This window comes from Miniopterus schreibersii (genome assembly GCF_964146895.1).
Source record: "Miniopterus schreibersii genome assembly, chromosome: 6".
NCBI lineage: Eukaryota > Metazoa > Chordata > Mammalia > Chiroptera > Miniopteridae > Miniopterus > Miniopterus schreibersii.
In genome coordinates, this window is record NC_138107.1 from 42537494 (window position 1) to 42558352 (window position 20859).

Below are 20859 nucleotides of genomic sequence, written 5' to 3' on the forward strand. Positions count from 1 at the left end.
CACACCTCTCACCTTCAACACACAGTCCCTCCATCCCATTACCACCACCACCTGAAAACTCACCTTTATGATCTATTCTGCCCAGAGACAATCCTGAACGAAGATTACTGCTGATTAACTGTTTTAAATCTTCACGGTTTGTGCTCTGAGGGCACCATATTTCGGTAAACCGGTTCCTTAAGGCAGGAGACAGCTGTAAGGAACACAAACCGCAATGTGAATGTAAAACCTATGAGGAGAGCTAGAGAACAAATCCTTTAAGAAAACGTTAGCTGTGAGTCTGGCAAGTACCAGATGCTTCTTTTGCTACCTCTACCACTAGATACGATTTACTGAAGACCTACTTTGTCTTGGCTCCTACCATGTGTCACCTCATTAACCTCTACCACATCTTCCAAGTTGGTATTGCCATCACTTCTTGATAGACATGGTACAGAGCTTCAAAGTCATATAAAGTATAAGTGGTACAAAAAGGGTTCCAGACCCACTGGGCAAGTCCCTATCCTGAACACCTTCCCCTAACCAAAGGCCCTTCTTTTACTTTACCTGCAGTTATATAACCAATGCTTTAGAGAAAATAATGCTATCTTCCCATAGGGAGAACTGTCTGAAGTAGGAGAAAACCTCTTTGTGGCTCAAAGAGAGTAAAATTATGAGATATATATTTTACGTCTTATGTAACAAAGAATTGTTGTCCCTCCGGTCTTAGGGCCTCTGCCCTCAGACTGGATTCCTCTTACCTTTCTTACCCTCCCCCTAGATCACTGAAGCTCCATTCACAAATGCTTGTGATGACACATGTATGTTGTTATCTGTTTATCATCGTTTTCCTTTTACTTGACAATCCACTGCCAATCTAGCCTACCACAGCAGGACCAGGAACAAAGCCTGTACTCAGAAGCTGCTCAATTAAGACACAGAGTGGCCCTGGCTGGGTAGCTCAGTTGGTTAGTGCATCGTCCCAATAAGCCAAGGTTGTGGGTTCGCTCTCCAGTCAGGGCACATACAGGAAGCACCCGAGGAATGTAGAAATGAACAACAAATCAATGTCTTCCGCCCCTCCTCTTGCTAAAAAAATCAGTAAGTTAAATTTAAAAAAAGACCTAGGAAACTCGTGAGTGTTCCTCATAGCCAGCCTAGATAAGGAACTCCTCTGGTCTTCAGAATCCTACCTCTGTCTGCTTGATAGGCATGCAAAATAGAAGTTGGCAATCTTTGGCTAAGAAAAACTTAAGCTGACCTGATGGGCAAGTTAACATATACAACCTTCAAATCACATCCTCTGTGCTATTTCCACTTGGCAAGAAACCAGTTTTCATATTTTGTTTGAAACTGTGGTGTATTTTATTTCTTCTGTTCAGAACATTTCTTGAGGCACAGTGATATAATCTTCCTTCTTATGATACTGAGAAAATTAGGGCCAAAATACCATGTTTGCATTTCAAATACCTACCAACTTACCAAGAATCTGAATTGCTTTCATTCACAATCAAATGAATGATACGCCAAGGTTGTAGGTTTGATTCCCGGGCCAGGGCACATACAAGAATCAACCAATGAATTTAGAATAAGTGGAACAACAAATTAATGTTTCTCTCTCTCCCCCCTCCTCTCTCTAAAATCATTCCTCTCCCTGGTTCTTCTCATCATCCCTGATCGCCACCACACTACCCTTCTCCTAACTTTAACAGACCAGAGTCCCACACAATGCAGACTCCTCCACTGAGAGGCTTCGCGAGCCTGAAATCCCAGAGCTTGGGGTGTTAGGTCCTGGGTAGATCCTACCACCACCCTCTGAAGAGAAGAAACCACCTGCACCCATTTCTTTCCAACAGTCTGAGATAACCCCAGAACCCTTAAAAGAACAGGTACACCAAAACCAAAAGAGGTTCTTGGCTACGGTTTCTTTTTTGACACTTTAAATCACTCATAAAGCCATATTCATGTTTAAGAGAGTAGACTCTAGAAGCAGAGCTTGAGATTAAATTTCAGTTTCAACTTTTCTCATCCACAAAAGTAGAAAAATAACATTCTCACAGAGCTCTTGTATTTATTACGGTAACATATGTAAAGACCTGGACAGAGTAACTGGAACAATGAAATTTCAGGCACATAGACAAAGTGAGATGCCAAATAAGGAATGTTTACCTGTCAGAATTCTTTTTCAACCTTATAATAATCCTAAAATACCTTTCTGGATTTTTACCTTTTACCCAGTTTCTACCCAACATAAAAATTTCACCTGTACTTTTATATTCTGCATTTAAGGGTGCCACGGAGCTATGATCAAAAAGTTTAAAAAAAAAAATTATGCTTCTGGAATATGGTTTTTACCTCTTTTTTTCCAAAGTCGCCCCCAGGGTTCATGGTTGCTAAGATACGAAATTTTTTACCAGCAGTCAACAGCTCTACCTCATTATCTTTGTCTTCTAGGCTGCCTTTTTCTGCTAATACCAGAGACTTTTCTACTTCAAGGACACTAAAAGAAAAATTTGGAAAATATAAGATTAGAAAAGGCTTATGTATTCTTCCTATTTTGTGGTCTTCAATGTTCTTTAAAAAGGAAAAAGTTATCTCCTCTGCTGAGCTTTAACTTTAGTTAATGGCTTCCTATCACACAATTTAAAATGATTCATTATCCCACCTGAGTGATGGAACAATATTTCTGATTAAAGAAAAAGAATCCCTTTTCCCTTTATGTCATTGTGTCATTTGTTTTAAAAATGAGAGTCTTGCATGTACATGTTCATGGCAGCATTATTCATAAAAGTAGAAATACTCCCAATACCATTAAGTGGTGAATGGACAAAAAATATACGATGTATCCAAAGAAACAAACTACTTATAGGCTACAACAAGAATGTTTTTGCAAAACATCAATGCAAAATGAGAGAAGAGACCATTTGCAAAATGTCCTCAAAAGACAAATCTAGAGACAAAAAGTAGATTAGTAGCAGAAGTGGCATCAGAGATAAACTGTAAGTGGGCAACAGGGATCCTACTGGGATGATGGAAATGCTGTAAAACTGGACTGTGGTGGTTGCAAAACAGTAAATTTATTAAAATTCACTGGATTATACATTTAAAATGAGTACGTTTTATGACATGTAAATTATAGCCCAATAAAGAGAGTAAAATAGGTATATATCATGATTTATATTGGTCTGAGGTTTTGAGAGGCTGTAGAGCCATAATATCTAGGATGCTGATTCTAGTTCTTTAAAAAAAGATTAAGAGCCAGATAATTTACTTTAAAGAAAAATTTTAACTTAGGCTCATTTGTTTTAGCCTAGCCATCCCACAGTCCCATCTGTCTGATTACTGACAGCAAAACAAAAAACGTAGGCCTCCTAAAGGAGATCCTAAGCGGTAAGGCCAAAAAACAGTAGTGAATCATTACCATTTTCAAATATTTACTATGTACCTATGAAAATCACTACTACACAAAAATAATAATATCTATAAAAACAAGACCAGCAAAAACATCAAACATGAGAATTGTACCTGTTGAGCCTTTCCAGGACAGAGTCGTCGGCCAGTGAGATCTCATCCAAGAGGAAAAAGCTGTCCTCCTTCATGGCCAGAACCAGAGGCCCATCATGCCACTCAAAGAGTCTTGATGTGTCAATTTCTTCCTACAGTGTGGAAAAGGAGGTGAAATTAAAGGCATCTGTCCACAAGACAACACACATGTAACTAACTGGTGTCTGCTAGAGTGAAGTGGTCATTCTGCCAGAAAGCAAAGGTCTGAGAGCAAGGGATAGATGCTACACAACGGGGTGCTCATGAGGCCCCTTACAGACCAGAGAAAATCTGAAGATACATATCAAATCTGGAATCAAAAACCCTACCATGGCCCAGCTGACGTAGCTCAGCAGCTGAGCACCAACCTATCTATGATGATCCAGGAGATCGTGGTTCGATTCCCGGTCAGGGCACATGTCCAGGTTTAGGACTCAATCCCCAGCAGGGGGCATGCAAAAGGCAGAGGATAAATGACTCTCTCATCATTGATGTTTCTATCTCTCTCTCCCTTCCTCTCTCTGAAATAAAAATATATTTAAAAAACAAAACAAAAAAACAAACAAAAAACCCCAAAGACCCTACCATGCACAAAATCCCACAGTTGACTTAGGCACAGTGCTAACTGCAGTCATTTAAATGAATGTACACATCATCACTTGCTATTGGACAAACCTTGTCATTTGCCTTCTGTCTCACGGGCCGCAGCCCTCCCAGGAAGTCTGATGTCTCCATGTGTAAGTGGCAGTTCACGGAGTATAATTTCTGATTTGCCAAGGCCGCAAACACCTGACAGATAGTAGTTTTCCCACACCTGTCAGAGATACACACTACATTAACAAGGAACATGAATTTGAAATACACATCCACAAACACCCCAGTCAGCAAAAGAGGGTAGCCCTGGTGAGAGCCTCACTGCAGCAGCAGACACTACTGGCCAATACAGGATGTCTGCATCCCTGGCCTGGGGCGCACTTCCCCAAAACACCAGCACCCTGCCATGTTTCTTATCCAGAATGGCAGACACGGCATGAATTCCACCCTTTCATACTTCTACCAACCACCACCAAGGGATGGGGAAAAAAGCCAATCCTTACGGACTTTCAAGACACACTAGCTCATGTGCTGTTTTCCTCTATGCACCTACAGGATAAAAATCACTGTTTAAAATAATAGGAAAAAAATAGCCCTGGCCAGATAGTTCAGGTAGTTAGAGCGTCATCTCAATATGCCAAGGTTGTAGGTTTGATCAACCAATCAACAAGAATCAACAATGAATTTAGAATAAGTGGAACAACAAATTAATGTTTCTCTCTCTCCCCCTTCCTCTCTCTAAAATCAATAAATAACATTTTTTAAAAGCGCCAATGATAATGATGCAAGAAATCATTCTTTTCTATCACAAAGGTCTAAAGGTAGAGGAAAACAAACAACAGATCCCCTAGTGCTTCTTAATAAAGACAGGGAAGGAGGCAGAAAAAAGAGAAAGGGAGGAAACAAAAGGAAAAAAACAACAACAAAGATTGCTTTCCTGATGAGTCCTTCAGCGATAACTCACGTAATCCTCTGGAACTCAACTGAACCCTCATAACCAGTTACTGTCAGAGAACTTTACCCAGTGTCTCCAACCAACAGCACTGGTTCACTGAATTCCAACGCCCTTCCCACCAGCATCGCCAGTCTCCGCATGCTCTCAGTCCACACAATATGGCTGAACTTGGACTCCAATGTGGATATCTGAGTAGACAATTTACCTATCAAAGGTAGAATAAATATTTAGGTTGTAATATGAGTATAACTCATTTATTCTCCGCTGGATATTTTGGCCTACTCACTCAGCAATTTCAGGACATTTTCTTTGGAGAAGAGGGATTGAGGACACAATTTTTTCTTGAAATGTTTTTCAAGGACTTCTTGAATCACATCAACCTCCTCCTGCTTCCTGACTCGGCCTGCCAGAAGCATATAACCTTAAAAAATAAAAATGAGATACCGTCAAGGGATGTTGAGAATATAAACTCTCACTAGCTGCTGCTGCTGGAGAAGAAATCTGAAGAACTACTTTGGAAAACTGGGAGAACCTATGACAACTCACCATATGCCTCCCCTATGCTCCAGCAACATGACTTCTAAGTAGACTCAAACAAAAATGAACATGTGTGTACCAAAAGACATAGAGAGCAATGTTCAGAGTAGCTTTATTCATAAGAGCTAAAAAGAAGAAAGGGATCCAAACGTCCATCAACATAAGAATGGATAAACATATTATGGTATCATCATACAACATGGTTGTAACACGATAATTTTTTTTAATGAAGTCCTGATACACATAATAGCATAGTTGTATCTCACAGTACAGTGAGTGAAAAGAAGCCAAACCCACCAGAGTACATAGTTCATGATACTATTTAGATGAAGCTCAAGCACAGTCAAAATCAATCAGTGGTGATCAATATCAAAGCACTGGTTACCTCCTGGGGAGGTAAGACTGGCAAGAGCCATGAAAGACTCTTCTGCAGTACTAGAAGTAATCTACATCTTGGCCTTGGTAGTGATGCACATAAGTACATACATATGTAAAAATACATCGAGCTGTACATGAAATAAGAGAGTGCTTCACCCACTTCACTATATGTCTTATTTCAATTAAAAAAAATTTTTTTAAATGTGTTCCTTCTTCTATCTATTCTTTACCAGGAAAGAAATTACAACTCTTATGAGTTAGTTCTATTTACTCACCTTGCTTATTAACCACCCCATTAATGACTCAGCACCTTTCAAATCAGAACATTCTAAAATGCTTTCTATCCTACCATAAAGAACATAAAAATTCTTCCCATGGATTAAACCAATATGGTCAATCCTGAGTCTCAGGCGACATTGCTGCCTTCTCTCAGAGCTCTGATTATTATCTGACCTATCAGTTTTCTATGACTCTAAGGCAGAGCACAACTCTCCACAGGCATCACTTTCAGACAAATGGTCCAAAAGACACCACCAACCACCTGTCTAAACTCCTAAAGGCATTGTGCCCATATCCTGACTACCACATGTGGCCACCTGAAATAATGAGAACACCTTAGAAACCAAAACATGTTAGCACAGAGGCCTGCAGAAATAGTAGCACTTACAAAAGCAGTTGGGACTTGAGGGAGAAAGGCTCAGTTTCTGGAATTCCTAGTAAAATGTACATATTGACCACAATTTGGGAGAGGTTTGTTTTAATAAAAAAGGCTGATATTTGATATAACGTCACAGTATGAGAGCAGATGATGGAAAGCATACCATCATTGGCCAAATGCTGTAGCCAGTCGTAGTCCTTCTCGGTCTGTTCAGCCAATCTGTATCTCTCAGCCCATCGAAACAGGTCACGAAGGGTGATGAAGCCCTGCTTTCCAGCAAATACTGAAGAACTTCTGCGATAGGACTATTAACACATGAAAACGAATGAAAAAGAACAATGTCAAGCATATAGTAAAACATACATAAAATTCTTAACAAATTTAAGCTCTCATAAAAGTTATTCATTCCACTAAGATTGTTTAAAAAAGTAAACGGGTGTAATCATTTGGGGAAAAATGCAAACTCATGTAAAAGAATGTAAATAAACAATGGAACTCCATCTCATGCCATACAGAAAAAGATCACAAATACAAATGTGGTATGGGCAAACATCAGGAAAATTAATCCCATAATATGGGGCCACAGTAGTAAAAATTTTAATTATTATTAGGTTTCTGAAAGGTAACTTGACAGTGTATAATTCTGATAAAGAATACTTTTAACCCCCAAAATTAAATGGGATATTGGGGGGGGGGGGAGACAATTGTAGCTTTGCAGTTCTGACAACAGAGAGCCACACAAAAAGGGTCTCTTCAGTTATGTCCATTCAAGGAACATATCCATTTAAAAAACAAAACTGCAGTTTGTTTATGCCAAATTCACCTACTAGACAAAATGTTCCAATATTATCCACAAATAGAAAACTGTCATCACATATAACTACCAGAAAATTTTTTAACGTATTAATTGTTGATTTACAAAACAAAATAAAAAATATTAATGGGATGCATTTTTAAGACAAGATCCTACCTGGAAAAAATAACACATCCATGAACTGCTGTTTCTACCCAAGGAAACTATCTAATTTTGATCAACAAGTCTAATCAACACATTCCTTTAGAAACTAAGTTAAGTGACGCAGAGATGAACTACCTGAAGGTCCAGCATGACTCTAACCAACTTGCTGCAGTAAGAGGGTGGCAAACTACACCGCTTGTGCAGGATTGTTTCCAACTCAGAACTTGGCAATTCATCAAAGTGCAATTCCACAAACCGGTTCCTAAAGGCCCTAGAAAGCACCTAGGAAAGGCACAGAAAACACACGATGAAAAGGGCCTTTTCATCTGATTTCCAAAATGGAGGCTCTGCTTTTCACCACAAAAAAACACACCCTTCAAAAGAGGTAAAAAAAAAAATCTCAGTCTTTCCAAGAAAGATTTACTATTCAATGCAGTAACAAATAAGAGTAAGGAGACAAATGCTACAAACCTTTCTGCCTCCATAAAGTCCTGGGGGATTCTGGGTAGCAAAGAGCATGAACCGAGGATGTGCTTTAACAACTTCTTGTGTTTCTGTTATGAGCAACTCACGGTTATCATCTAACAGTCTGTTCAGTGCCTCTAACACATCAGTAGGGGCCAAATTCAGTTCATCTAAAACAATCCAGTAGCCCTTTCTCATAGCATCAATAAGAACACCTTGGAGGAAATAAATACTGAGAATTAGTGCATAAATTAGTCAAAAGTTTTATGCAAATCAACAAATACTGTATCATCATTAAATTTCAAAGCAAATTACTCTCTGTAACTAGTCATGCCACCAAATAATTTGTGATGTTAAATATCAAAGCAGCACAATTTCCGATTAAAATAGTCCTTTTTATTTCATATAGAGGGGAAGTTAAGGCTGATCACATTTCCAACTTATTTTTCCCTCTGCAGTTTAATTTCATTTAAATCACCACATTCTCATATCAATTCTCAGCCTCCTTCTGTTCAATGCTCACCCAATTCTTTTGAGTCTCTAGGAAATGAAGGAGGAGTTCAACTACTCTTCAAAACTTGGCCTTAGTCCTGCCTACCTACAGCTGACAAGATTTTATTGGGGCCCGAAGGAAGCTGGACCTCTAACTATCACTCCTTAACCACCATACAGCTCAGGGAGAAAGAAAAACCAGCGGTAATGGCAACAGCCCATGTGCCTCAGCTGGAAAGAATAAAGATTACTTGGAGAAATGAGTCTAAAGGAATGAACACTGACACACATGAAAAAGAATAGTAACTCTACCTTCTTTAAACACAAGCTTCCCTGAGGAGTCAGATGTGTAACAACCAATGTACTCTTGAATATCCGTGTGTTCGTGATTGTTAATACGCACGCAGTGGTTACCAGTAGCTGCAGCCAGCCACCGGATCAGGCTTGTTTTACCAACTGATGTCTCTCCCTGAATTAGCACTGGGTAAGTTCTTTAAAAAATCAGCCAACAAAGCAATTAAAGAAAAAAAGACAAAAACCAGAATTAATTCAATAGTGTTAAAACAGAATGACTATATCATTTAACATCATTATAAAAGAACATTTTTATATACCTATGTACTACTAATGGAATATTTCTTAAGCCCTGAGAAATTTCTCTGTAAAAACAGCTCCTGAGAAAATGCTGAGGAAAAATCCTAACCTCTTTCGAACCACTTGTGAGAAATAGTAGGTGGGAATAGCTATTATTCACTTAACAAATAATGGTGGTTGAGTATTTGTCAACAAAATACTGAAAAGCATCCTTAAAAATGGCCAAAATAATCCCTATCCATCTTGTCCCCACTAAAAGGGCAACCAGAAACACTGATTTGTGCCAGGAGAAAACTGACAGTTCATTTAGCCAATAAATAATAAAGCACTCTGAAAGTTAAGGAAGTAAGGGTAGAACGTAATCAGTGTCTATGATGATAAAACTTCAGAGCAGCAAGGGAAAAGTTCCACACACCCTGCAGAGACCACTCTGACTATATCTCTCAGATTCAGCTTGACAGAAGATGTGAGAATGTATGTCTCATCTATTGTAGGTTCCTTGTCTCCCACCGAAATCCAGTAGCCTTCAACCTGGATAAGCCGACCTCCTTTGGGTTCTGGAATAGGCTGAAAGACACAAAAGTTAAAGAAATAACCCACAGTTCCATGACAACTATGGCATCCTTTCAGAGAGGGGCGTAAAGTAGGAAAAGAAGTTGTCACCAAGAATCCTGCCTTGTTCTGGATGCTTTCAACATTAAAACCCATGGGTGAAATATGGAAATAAAATTACTCTGAGGAATAAGAACAAGAAAATGACATGTATTGGTTTTTAAATTCAGGTGGGGGTAGGTGCATTTGTGGGAAAACTTAAATCAAAGTTAGTTTCTCAGATAGTTTATGATTCAGTCCTATTCTCTTACCTATCAAAACCCCCACTCTGAAGAAGTATTTTGTTCAGAAATATGTATTTCATATAAATCATGTTCCCCAAAATAGGGCCAGTGTTGTATTGAGTGAGAGGGGCTTTGCATTATTTCATCTGAATCCCCTGGAAGACTTTAAAAATAAAAGCAACCCCTCCCTCCGAGAAACTAATCTATTATAGATAACATTGTGGATAATACTGCAATCTTTTAAAGATACAGTGAAAGTTATTAAGTTGATTTACACAAAATTGCTATTTTTATAGATCAAAATGGTCAAATAGTGGTCAGATTTATAGCTACAAAAAAGTGCTCTTCTAGAACACTTAGTCCCCTGACTTGAACCTACATTCTAAACAGGCTAAGAAAGGAAGCTACAGAACATTCTTATGAGATGATCTCATTTATATAATTTATATCAGATACATATTATGATTTACCTTGACAAATTACACACACATACCTTTATCAGAATTTATTCTTTATTTGTATTTTTTAAATTGATTTTAGGTGGGGGAGGGGAAGAGGGAGGGAAACATCAACTGGTTGCCTCCCACACATGCCCTGACCAAGGCCTAGGATAGAACCTGCAACCCAGGTATGTGCCCTTGACCTGGAATCAAAACCTCGAGACTCATCATTGCTCAGGTTAAAGCTCTAGGCATTGAGCAACACCAGCCAAGGCAGATTATTGGGAATTTTTACCATCTACTGTTTAACTTTTTCAAACAGAACTGTAAGTAGAAAAAAGTTTTGTGGAAGAAAAAAACCCAAACAGTTCAAATTTTGATAATTCAGCCTTTCATTTGTTAAACAAGTCAAAACAAACGTACATACATACCTGCTTCAGCAGACTTTTAACACTGCCAGAGACAATGTGTTGACAAATAAGCTTCTGAACTATTGGGTGTGATGCCCTGTCAAGCTGTGTTAGGAAACCCAAACAAAAACCCTAGGAAAAACACAGAAATGCATAACACTAATTACTCTTCTGCAATGACAGACAACTTATTTCAGAAACAAAATTCAACCTCGTGGGTGGGGTTGGCTTCCAGAACAACTTTTAATATAATACCATGGTAGAAAAAAGGTGAGGGTAGCTCTGGTATAAAATGTTCTGGGCTAATCTGACTAAATGGAAAGCACAGCAAACCTGGAATATGCATCCCAACTCCCTCCCTCCCCATAGTGAGCCCATCCACCAAGCTCCATCCAAACCCAGACTTTAGAAAGACCTCATAGAGCGAGCGCTGGATGTTGCTACACGGATTGGAGGCTGCAAATCGCAGGGCCCTGCAGAGAGTCCGAAGGCTGTAGTGAGGTCTATGGCCAGTCCCGTCCACCAATGTGGTCCCAGACTGTTTCCGCACATCTCTGTAGAAGCTATAAAAAGGATGCACTTCAGGTGATTTTTATTTTTTAAATTTTTAGAGAGAGAGGAAGGGAGAGAAAGGGTAAGGGAGAGAGACATTGATGTGAGAGTGAAATATTGATCAGCTGCCTCCTGCACATCCCCTACCAGGGATGAAGCCTGAAACCCAGGCAATGGAACCAGGAATTGAAACAAAGACTTTTCTGTGCACGGAACGACGCCCAACCAACTGAGCCACACTGGCCGGGGCTAAGGTGATTTTATTAACTAGTAAGTATTCCTTATTTTGCCATTTTCCCCATTTCTCTATAGAAGGTCCAAAAGCCATTTTTAGAGATTACATACAACTTTCTAGAGCATGCATCAAAACCTCTCATTCTTTTTTAAATCTATTTTTCACACACTCAGAGGTATTCTTTCAAAATGATAAATGAAGATCAATTTTCTTTATGCATGGAACAAGGAGGGGAAAAAATTCTGATTCATAATGAAAAGATACTGGGATATAAGAGGATCTTAACGAGAATATACTGAGTCCAAACACAGTGTTCCAGAGTCGGCTCTAATGAGGGGCAAATCCATAATGGCAATGAATAAGCATACAGAAAAACAAAACCATGGTGTTTTGAAAGACTTTGGATATAGCTATAATCAATAATGACAAAATGTTAAAAAACACAAAGATATGGTGACCAACTACTATTATCATTAGCATACATTTTAGAAGTCAGAAGATAAGATGGAAAAAGTTTCAGACTAAAATATAAAGAGCAAGAAATTCATGACCAGCTACCACAAGATCAAGTGTAACCAAATAGATGTCACAGATGAAACCCAAGTCCTTGTCCAAATGGGCTTTGGCCTGAATATTTACAATCTAGCTATACATTCTTTCTTTTGTTAGGAAAATACAGGGAGTTCCTAAGGTTCCAACTTTAAAACAGAAATTTAAGGAATAATCCTTCTATTAGTTTTCTCCAGTTAGAAGCAAAAAAAGGGGGGGGAATTATACAAATGAGACACATTTTTATGTTTAGAGGAAAGTTTATAAAGAGAACCTGAAAAACACCTACTTTATGATTCCTTGCACTGTGCTCTTGTTCACACTCAATCCTTTCAGATAATCCACAATAAGAATCTGTAAGTCTTCTTTACTTTCCAGTTCTTCTACATAAAGTTCTGTAAACCTTTGAGACAATTATTATTATATAATAAGCATATTTAGGAAGTTAACACAATTATTTTGATAATAAAAAATGAAAGCCATAAGTTATGTAAACTCACTGTAACTGTTTCTAGTATAAAATATAACAGTTTTTGAACTTAAGATACAAATTGACCATAACAAAATAAAAAAATGTTAACTACTACCAAAAATCGACCATTATTTTTTCTTTGAAATGAAATATTCTATTTATAGGTGTTTTTGATCATGAGTACATGTAATAAAAAATACATGGAACACTAAAGCCTCCTCACTGTGAAAAATGAAAGTTGGAGCAAAGGAAAATATACACTTGTACTTTAAAAAAATTTCCTAAGAAGCTTTTATTACTTTAATGGGAGAAGGGATCTAATACAATTTTAACACTGTTTTAAAACTTAAAACTTAACAAAAGGTTACCAATAATAAATAAGGTCATTTATCTTTTCCCAAGCACTACATACATAAAACACCAATAACTAAGACCCCTGTTCTTATCAACCGGTGCTTAATGATGAACACTGAAATTTAAAAGACCTTTTACAAAACATTAGCCTCATGAAAGAGAACTTTGTTCCTAACTTGCACTTATGCTATTATACTGTTATATCATTACAAGGTGTTTTTTCAGTAGCCACAAAGCTATTTGAAGAAGGAAAGATTTTTGTTTCTGACAATATCCATGAGCCATTAAGTGTCACACTAACAGCCCAAAAGAAAACTTCTCCAGTGTTCTGGAGTGTTCCGTATTCCCACCACCTGCAGAAAGGAAAGGAATATGACAAACAAGAACAATTCTCTATCAGTGGTCAAGAATTTGCAAGTAACAAAAATCAAAAATAAAAAAAAGAATTTTCAAGCATAGTTATGGGGCCTGGTTAAACATATTACCAATCATCACATAAGAAGAACTTTAAAAGAAGTCTCCAGGAACCAGCCATGTCCCCTCACCTGTTTCTTATTCCTGGTGGGAGATTTCTTTTGCCCACATCCGTTGCTGGATTCATACAGGCAAATAAACGAAAGTCAGGATGACGAACCAGTGGTTCTGTTAAGAGAAAATTACAAATTCTCAACAACTTGTAAAATCAAGTCATCAGCCACAGGTCCCTAGGGGAAGACTATCTAACTCCACAGGACCCTGGGTCAATCAAGAATTCCCCATACCACCCAACAATAGGACATTTACAGAAAATAAATATCTATGGAATAAACAAATCCAAGTGGGTGGCCCATGTAATCCACCTAATAGATTCTTACTCTAAAAGGCAGCAAGTCAGACCCCAAGGGGATCAAGTCCTACCTGTGTCCCCACGATCTAGCAACACCAGGGAGCCAGAGGAGCCTTCAAGTAAACCACTGAGACATTCTAATGTTTCTGGAGCCGCCAGATTAATCTCATCCAACAAGATCCACTCTCCTTTCTTTACAGCCTGAGCTAATGTACCCTAGAAGAAGATAAAGTAAGATGGTAAGGATCCAATTCAAATTAAGGACACACTCACCAAAAACTTTATATATAAGCAGGGTTAGAAAACAGAAGCAAAGGCAAATCTCTCCAACTTGATGAGCTTATGCCCTAAATGTCAAATAGCTGCCAGCTGGCAGTCAGAGTTAAGACCAATTTTTTTTAAATGTCTAAAAGGATCAAGGGAATATCTTTGAGCCTAACAGTGAAATGCAAAAAACTAGATTATCTCATTATATGGATGTGAGGTAAATAACAACAATGTATTTAGATGTTTAAAGGTACCCAGATGGACCTGGCCAGGTGGTTCAGTTGGTTAGTGCATCATCCGGATACGCCAAGGTTGCAGGTTCAATCCCCAGTCAGGGCACATCCAAAAAGCAACCACTGAATGCATAAATAAGTGGAACAACAAACTGATGTCTCTCTCTCGCTCTCTCAAATAAAAAAATTTAAAAAGTACCCAGATAATTATTAAAAGCACCCAAAATAAATATAGGTCAAGCTATAGCTATACCAAGGTCAGATAAAGAGTTAAATCAAGGATGTGCAGCAGTTATAATGCGTAGCCTTTCGCAGTTGCTGAAGAATATAAAAATGAATCTTCCCTAGTTCTACTCTACTGATTTTATCTCTGAGTTCTATTCCAAAAGTAATAAAAAATAAATTTTACAGCTGACACATCAAAAACTGAACTGTTTTACTTAAGTTATTAAACTGCTTCATACCTTTGTTTTTATAATGATCCTAAAAAAGAATCTTCTACAAATTTAATTAAATTTTAAAAAAGAACAAATGTATTATAAACTCCAGTGTAATGCTAAGTCATGAAATAGATATATACCCTACTTTGAGAGCACTAGACACATTTTAACTGGTTATTTTAGAAATAATCAAACCAAGAATGAGCACTGATGACCAAATTTCCCACACTGATGAACACACATGGTTGAGGGACCTTCTGTCCTCCCTTAGGGTATGGTCCAAAGGGTGTTACAGAAAAAAATTTTAAAAATGAAAATTTTAAAAGCTTAAGTCATGGACATTTAATTAAGCTGATCTTTCCTACAGGGTCACAGGACAGACGACAATAGAGGTACCCATGCACTGGAATAAAAAATGGGGCCTAAAGTGAATGGACCCAAACCTAGTGCACTTGCTCTGGCTCTCACACCACACATACAGCTGGGAAACAATAAAGAGTTCACCAGCTGTCCTCAACTTCCATATTTAAAAATAATAGTGCTCACAAAGACGTTGTAATTTTCATGAAGAACATCTTTCAAAATCTTCCCCCAATGTATTTTCATTAAGTGTTTATTGTCTTGAACAGCAAGCACTAAAAATATCAACATGAGCAGAATACATAATAGAAGCCTGCCTAAAACTTGCATCTTGCATCAAATCAGCAGTCCCTTAGTCTTAATAACTAAAGCAAAATACCTCTACAAATGCAAACAACAGGGCATTTTCAGTCATTTTCATCTGTTGTTGGGCATGGTTGAGTCTAAGACCAAATGCTTCCCATTTTTCTTTTAGGAGTAATCCTAGAAAAGAATAAAGATAAGAATTTAACACACACTTTGAATTGTAATATGTATCATTTAAAGACACAAAAAAATGCAATTAACAAAACTCACACAAAAATCAAATACCTTAGAAACATAAAAAAATAAGTCCAAACACTTGCCAAGTGTTAGCCACTACACTAGTCAATTCATTCATATGCATATGTATATGTAGTGGTTAACTGATCTATCCCTCACAACAACCCTTTGAGGAGACACTCCTGTATCCATTTTATAGATGAGAAAGCAGAGAAGATAATAGAGCTACCAAAAGCCCCTTGGTGTGAAATCTAGCTTCTAGGAAATAAGATCTTTTTCTAGGGAAATGTGACTGACCACTAAGTGGTACTTGTACATCAACATCCCAACCATTGGTTTTTACAGAAATCATGCCTAGAGTCACGGGAGCAGCAATACTTCCAAACTAGTCATCTTGGCCTTAAGTCTTAGAAAGCTCCAATTTATATTGCTTCATTCTTCCCCCAAATCTTCTCCTAATTCTGCTAATTGGGCCACAGCCTTATACCCTCTCACTAGCAGTCTAGGTCGCATTCTTACCAGTTTCACTCTCTTTTCCATCCTTGTTGACAGCTGACTTGTGCACATGTTGCATTAGTCTGAGGAGATCATGCCACCGTTTCTGCCTGTAACAGGTCTGGATGTGCCCCAAGAATGTAAAGTTTTGCTTCTTGGAAAATGTCTGGGCAAAGAGTTCCTCAAATGCCTCCCGTAGGGGTAGCCAAATAAGCTTATGGTCCACTGGTTTGTAGCTAAAACAAACGGTAAATGTGATTAAAAAACTACTGTAGATAATAGAACTTAAAAACCAAAACTTACAAAATAGGAATGGGTCTAAGATTTCATTTACTCAAAATCAGAAATAATACCAAAGTACTTAAAATCTATATTAAAGTTCTAAATTATAATGTATACTTGCACTGTGTTTAAAGGACCTAAACTAAAGGTGAAAACTGGTATTAGATAAACATTATTTTAAAAATTTGAAATTCCTAGTTGGGTGCTGAAAAAGTATGTCATTTTTTTTTTTTTTTAAGATTTTTATCATTGATTTTGAGAGAGAGAGGAAGGGAGAGGGGGAGAGAAAGAGAAATATCCATGTGAGAGATCAATCAGCCGCCTCCTAGACTCCCCCTGATCGGGAATCAAACTGGCAATATTTCCAGGCACAGTATGATGCCCAACCAAATGAACCACACAGCCAAGGCAAGGCATGTCATTTATTTTACTAATATTTAACTAAACATCATTTATAGGACTTAAGGAAAAAACATATTTTATGAAGATCAACCAAAAACTTTAGAGAATATTTTAGAATAAAAGCACAACAATATCTAAAACTGATTTACATAAGAAAACTGAAATCAGTTCATGCCTTTTCAATTGAGAGAGGAAAGGTATTGCTTCCAAAGAGATAAATATTGGCAAAAAAATATTAGATACTGCAATGGTCTGTGACTCTCCACAGCTCAACTTTTTTTTAAAATAAATATATCTTTATTGATTTCAGAGAGAGGAAAGGAGAGGGAGAGAGAGATAGAAACATCAATAATGGGAGAGTCACTGATCGGTTGCCCCCTGCACACCCCCGACTGGGATCAAGCCTGCAACCCAAGCATGTGCCCTGACCGGCAATTGAACCCCGATCGCCAGGATTCTAGGTTGACGCTCAACCGCTGAGCCACGCCTGGCTGGGCAACAGCTCAACTTTTTATTCCATAGTATTTAGTCTCTCTTATTCCTTAGCATTTAATTTCTCTGGTTGGGGAGTTAGGAAATTTAAATTAAACTTTAATATTTGGTTGTGGGAGGAATTTAATAATGAAAAGAGTCAAGAAGCACTGCTCTAGCTATAAACTGTAGTCTGAGTGGCACTAATTATTCCCGGAAAATCTCAAGTATACAATTTTCCATAGCCTAAGATACTAAATACTACAATTCAAGGATGATGATATAAATTTTACTTCCAAGAAAAATAATTTGAGAACTGAAACCAGAGCAAAATATGTTTCAAAACAGACAAGCACATTAGAGAACAGATAGTATTTACTCATTAGCCCATGAGGAAGGAACAATGAGGTGAGTAAAACCCCATGCCCCGATACTGAGAATCCATATCAAAGAGTCTCATTCCAGAAAGAAAAAGCATGAGAACTTAAAACTCATTTTTACATCCCAGTAAGCATCAATACATTAATAAAGCATTTCTTTACTACATGTATTCAACAAAAATTTACTGAGTACTTGTCACGTGTTAGGCACTGAGTAAACAAGACCTACAAGGTCCATCAAACCACATGTAGCTGGAGCTTGGCAGCAGAGCTAAAGGAAGGATATTATGTCGGAGAGATGCCAGTGCCAGATCATAAAGAGCCTTACAGGCCAAAATAAAGCCTTTGTATTATATTCTAAATGGACTAAGAAGTCAGGGGTATGGGGGATTTGAGGAAGAGAGTGATGTGATGCGAGTACACTTTAAAAGGATCACTGTAACTACTAAATGGCAGACATGCTGCAGGGAGGTTAGGAATGGAAGTAAAGATGACAGATCCACGCACTGGACCAGGCAAAAGAAAATAAACTAGAAGGACAACAGAAGTGGTAAGAAATTAAAATACACCTGATTTAAATAAAATTGTTGGTCTTAAAGATAATAATATAAATGGGATTCAAAGCTAGCTGAGGCAGAATAATGAGAACACAGATGTTCAAGGCAGACTTGGCCGGGTTCAAATCATGGACCAGCCATTACCTTGAACAAGGCACTCAATTCCTGTGTGCCTCAGTTCTCTCATGTATAAAATGGAGAAAATTAACAGTCTGTGCCTCATGGTCCTTAATAAGGCCAAGTGGGTTAATACAGATAAAGGATTCAATTTACTACCTGGCACATGAGTGCCACTATCAGTTGGTTTAATTTTTTTAAAAAAAGGTTTTTTTAAAGAGTTAGCTGTTATAATCATTACAATTACTAACTGATTCAGTTTTTTGAATTCATAAATGAAAGAAGTGGATTAATGTTTCAAATCAGACTGGGTTCCTTCAGAGAAAAGTCCATTCATAGTGGGTGAAACAGTTAAGTCAATACATATTTCAAGTGATTAAAAATGAGTAATAATACATATATTTCACAAAAGAAAAAACAAAATGAACTATAACACAAATACTCAATGGGAACCAACCTGACACCTGGGGAGAACTGGTGACTCAAACTATGAACATTTATAGAGCAGGGTCTTCTGCAGAGAAAAGATGCCTTAAGAGCAACATCAAGTTAGGGAGGGTGTCTAGAATACCTGGCCCCCATGGAAAGTAACTTGGGTCCTACCTGCTACATACACAGAGACTGTATACACAGGCATTCGTTTGAAAATGGCTAAAACAAAGGAACATGACTCTCCAAAATTATAATATGTGAAAGAACATGAAGTGTAAAAGCAAATACAAGACAGTATATGCTGAGTACCTGAAATGATAAACACTGCTCTGTACTTTGGGGTCAGGATTCCCAGTTTGTGAGCATGCACTTCTGCCCTACTCTCTCCTGTGCAACTTTTCTTAATGATCTTTCTATGGGTGGTGAGGAGGAGGCAGGCAGGGACTCTCCGTTTTATTTCTATATGATCTTAATTTCCCTTCCATTTTTCTCCTTCCTTCACTGCCAAATTCTCCAAAGGCCCCTTCCTTCTGACTATACCTCTCTCTGCAGAGGCTCTCTCCCCTAGTGCTTTCCTGTAGTCAGCGCTGGGAAACTGCTCTGTATTTTGTGACTGTGCTGGACTTTCTCTTTCTGGAATGAATTCATCCGCTTCTTTAAGTCCTTTGTGTCCTCTGCTCTTTTTCAGTCTCATAAGCTCCCTCCACCCCCAACTCTACTGAAATTTGGTTTAGTTCTCTACTCACAGACAATATGAAGGTCTATGTGCTGCCAGAAACCCACTTTAAATATACTGACAAAAATAGTTAAAATTAAGTGAAGGAAAAGATACACCACACTAACAACAATAAAAAAACAAGGGGTATGTAAACTAACAAAGTTCACAATCTGTATTAATGTAGTTTAAGACTTTAATGGTCTTTAAGACCTTACCTTTATAAAGTGTATTTTGCCTTAATTTTTTAAAAAAACTATCTAAAAGACACAGATTTGTAAACCATACTAATCGGATCTATAAATTTCTTGTATTATTTTTTAGTATTTGATACATGCAAAATATGTCTCACATAAGTTATAAAACAATGGGACAGAAGAAACCAACCACACATCCCCAAAATAGAAATATTGCCCCTTCTCTGTCCCATCTCCCTGCCTACTCCTGAATTTGTTTTCCACTTCCCTGCATTTAAAAAATCATTTTTGGTCTTCCTATTTCATACACAAGAATTCTTAAGCAAGGGAGTCCATCCATGTATCACAGTATGTTAGATATTAAAAAGATATAATTTATACCACTTTCTAGTAATACAAAAGTATAGAAATAATGCACACTTGCAACCACACAAAAACTGAAGTGTATGTAAGTTTTTTTTTTTTGATAACTGAAGTTAACCTACTAACATGGAAAAATGAATATATATTCTTTTCATCAAGTTGGCACCAAAACAAAATTCCAGTTATCACAATGATTCCAACCTTTCGTATTACCAATTTCATCAGGGCACAAATGGGCTCCTGTGTACCTGCTACATTTAAAACTACTTGCAATGGCTGACATAACACTACAAAATTTTAAAAGAGACAGACCCAGTCCATGCTCAATTAATCTGAAGTTAATACCATTTGTGTTAAAATACGTAACACTGGGATATTCCTGAAAACATATATACAGAACAAAAATACAAAGTATGATAGATATGCCTAATTAAATAAATTCCATATAGCAGTAAGAACAGGTTGCCAAGTATTTCAATAAGGAAATGGAGGCATTAAGTGTCAACTTAACAGAAGTAAAATAAATACAAAGTAGAAAGATCACTGGGGAAGAAATAACAAACAGAAAGTAGAATTAGACTAAGAGAGATAAGCCTCAGCTAATTAACTTTAAGACAATATAAATTTTGTGTTTATTTTGTTTTAAAAGCTTTAATTAATTATTACACAATTAATTATGTTTAGAGCAAAATATAAGCAATGGGTTGGGAGGGTAAGCAAAGGGCAAGTACCAATTGAAGCAGGACTCCAAGATGCTACTTAATATTTCAAAGACAAT

General features: G+C 37.5%; 1 protein-coding gene across 1 annotated transcript in view; it reads right to left on the minus strand.

Moving 5' to 3' along the window:
• MDN1 (midasin AAA ATPase 1) overlaps positions 1-20859 on the minus strand; it is a 131757-nt gene that overhangs the window by 77500 nt on the left and 33398 nt on the right. Inside the window, exons 16-33 of the mRNA XM_081139934.1 lie at positions 16190-16401; positions 15507-15610; positions 13899-14043; positions 13547-13643; positions 12465-12578; positions 11255-11402; positions 10861-10971; positions 9569-9720; positions 8872-9050; positions 8074-8282; positions 7738-7884; positions 6808-6949; positions 5358-5492; positions 5138-5276; positions 4198-4336; positions 3505-3635; positions 2335-2479; positions 64-193 (exon numbers count right to left, since the gene is read on the minus strand). Of these exons, the coding sequence (XP_080996060.1) occupies positions 64-193; positions 2335-2479; positions 3505-3635; positions 4198-4336; positions 5138-5276; positions 5358-5492; positions 6808-6949; positions 7738-7884; positions 8074-8282; positions 8872-9050; positions 9569-9720; positions 10861-10971; positions 11255-11402; positions 12465-12578; positions 13547-13643; positions 13899-14043; positions 15507-15610; positions 16190-16401 (2579 nt within the window). The remainder of the gene's footprint in view (positions 1-63; positions 194-2334; positions 2480-3504; positions 3636-4197; positions 4337-5137; positions 5277-5357; positions 5493-6807; positions 6950-7737; positions 7885-8073; positions 8283-8871; positions 9051-9568; positions 9721-10860; positions 10972-11254; positions 11403-12464; positions 12579-13546; positions 13644-13898; positions 14044-15506; positions 15611-16189; positions 16402-20859) is intronic.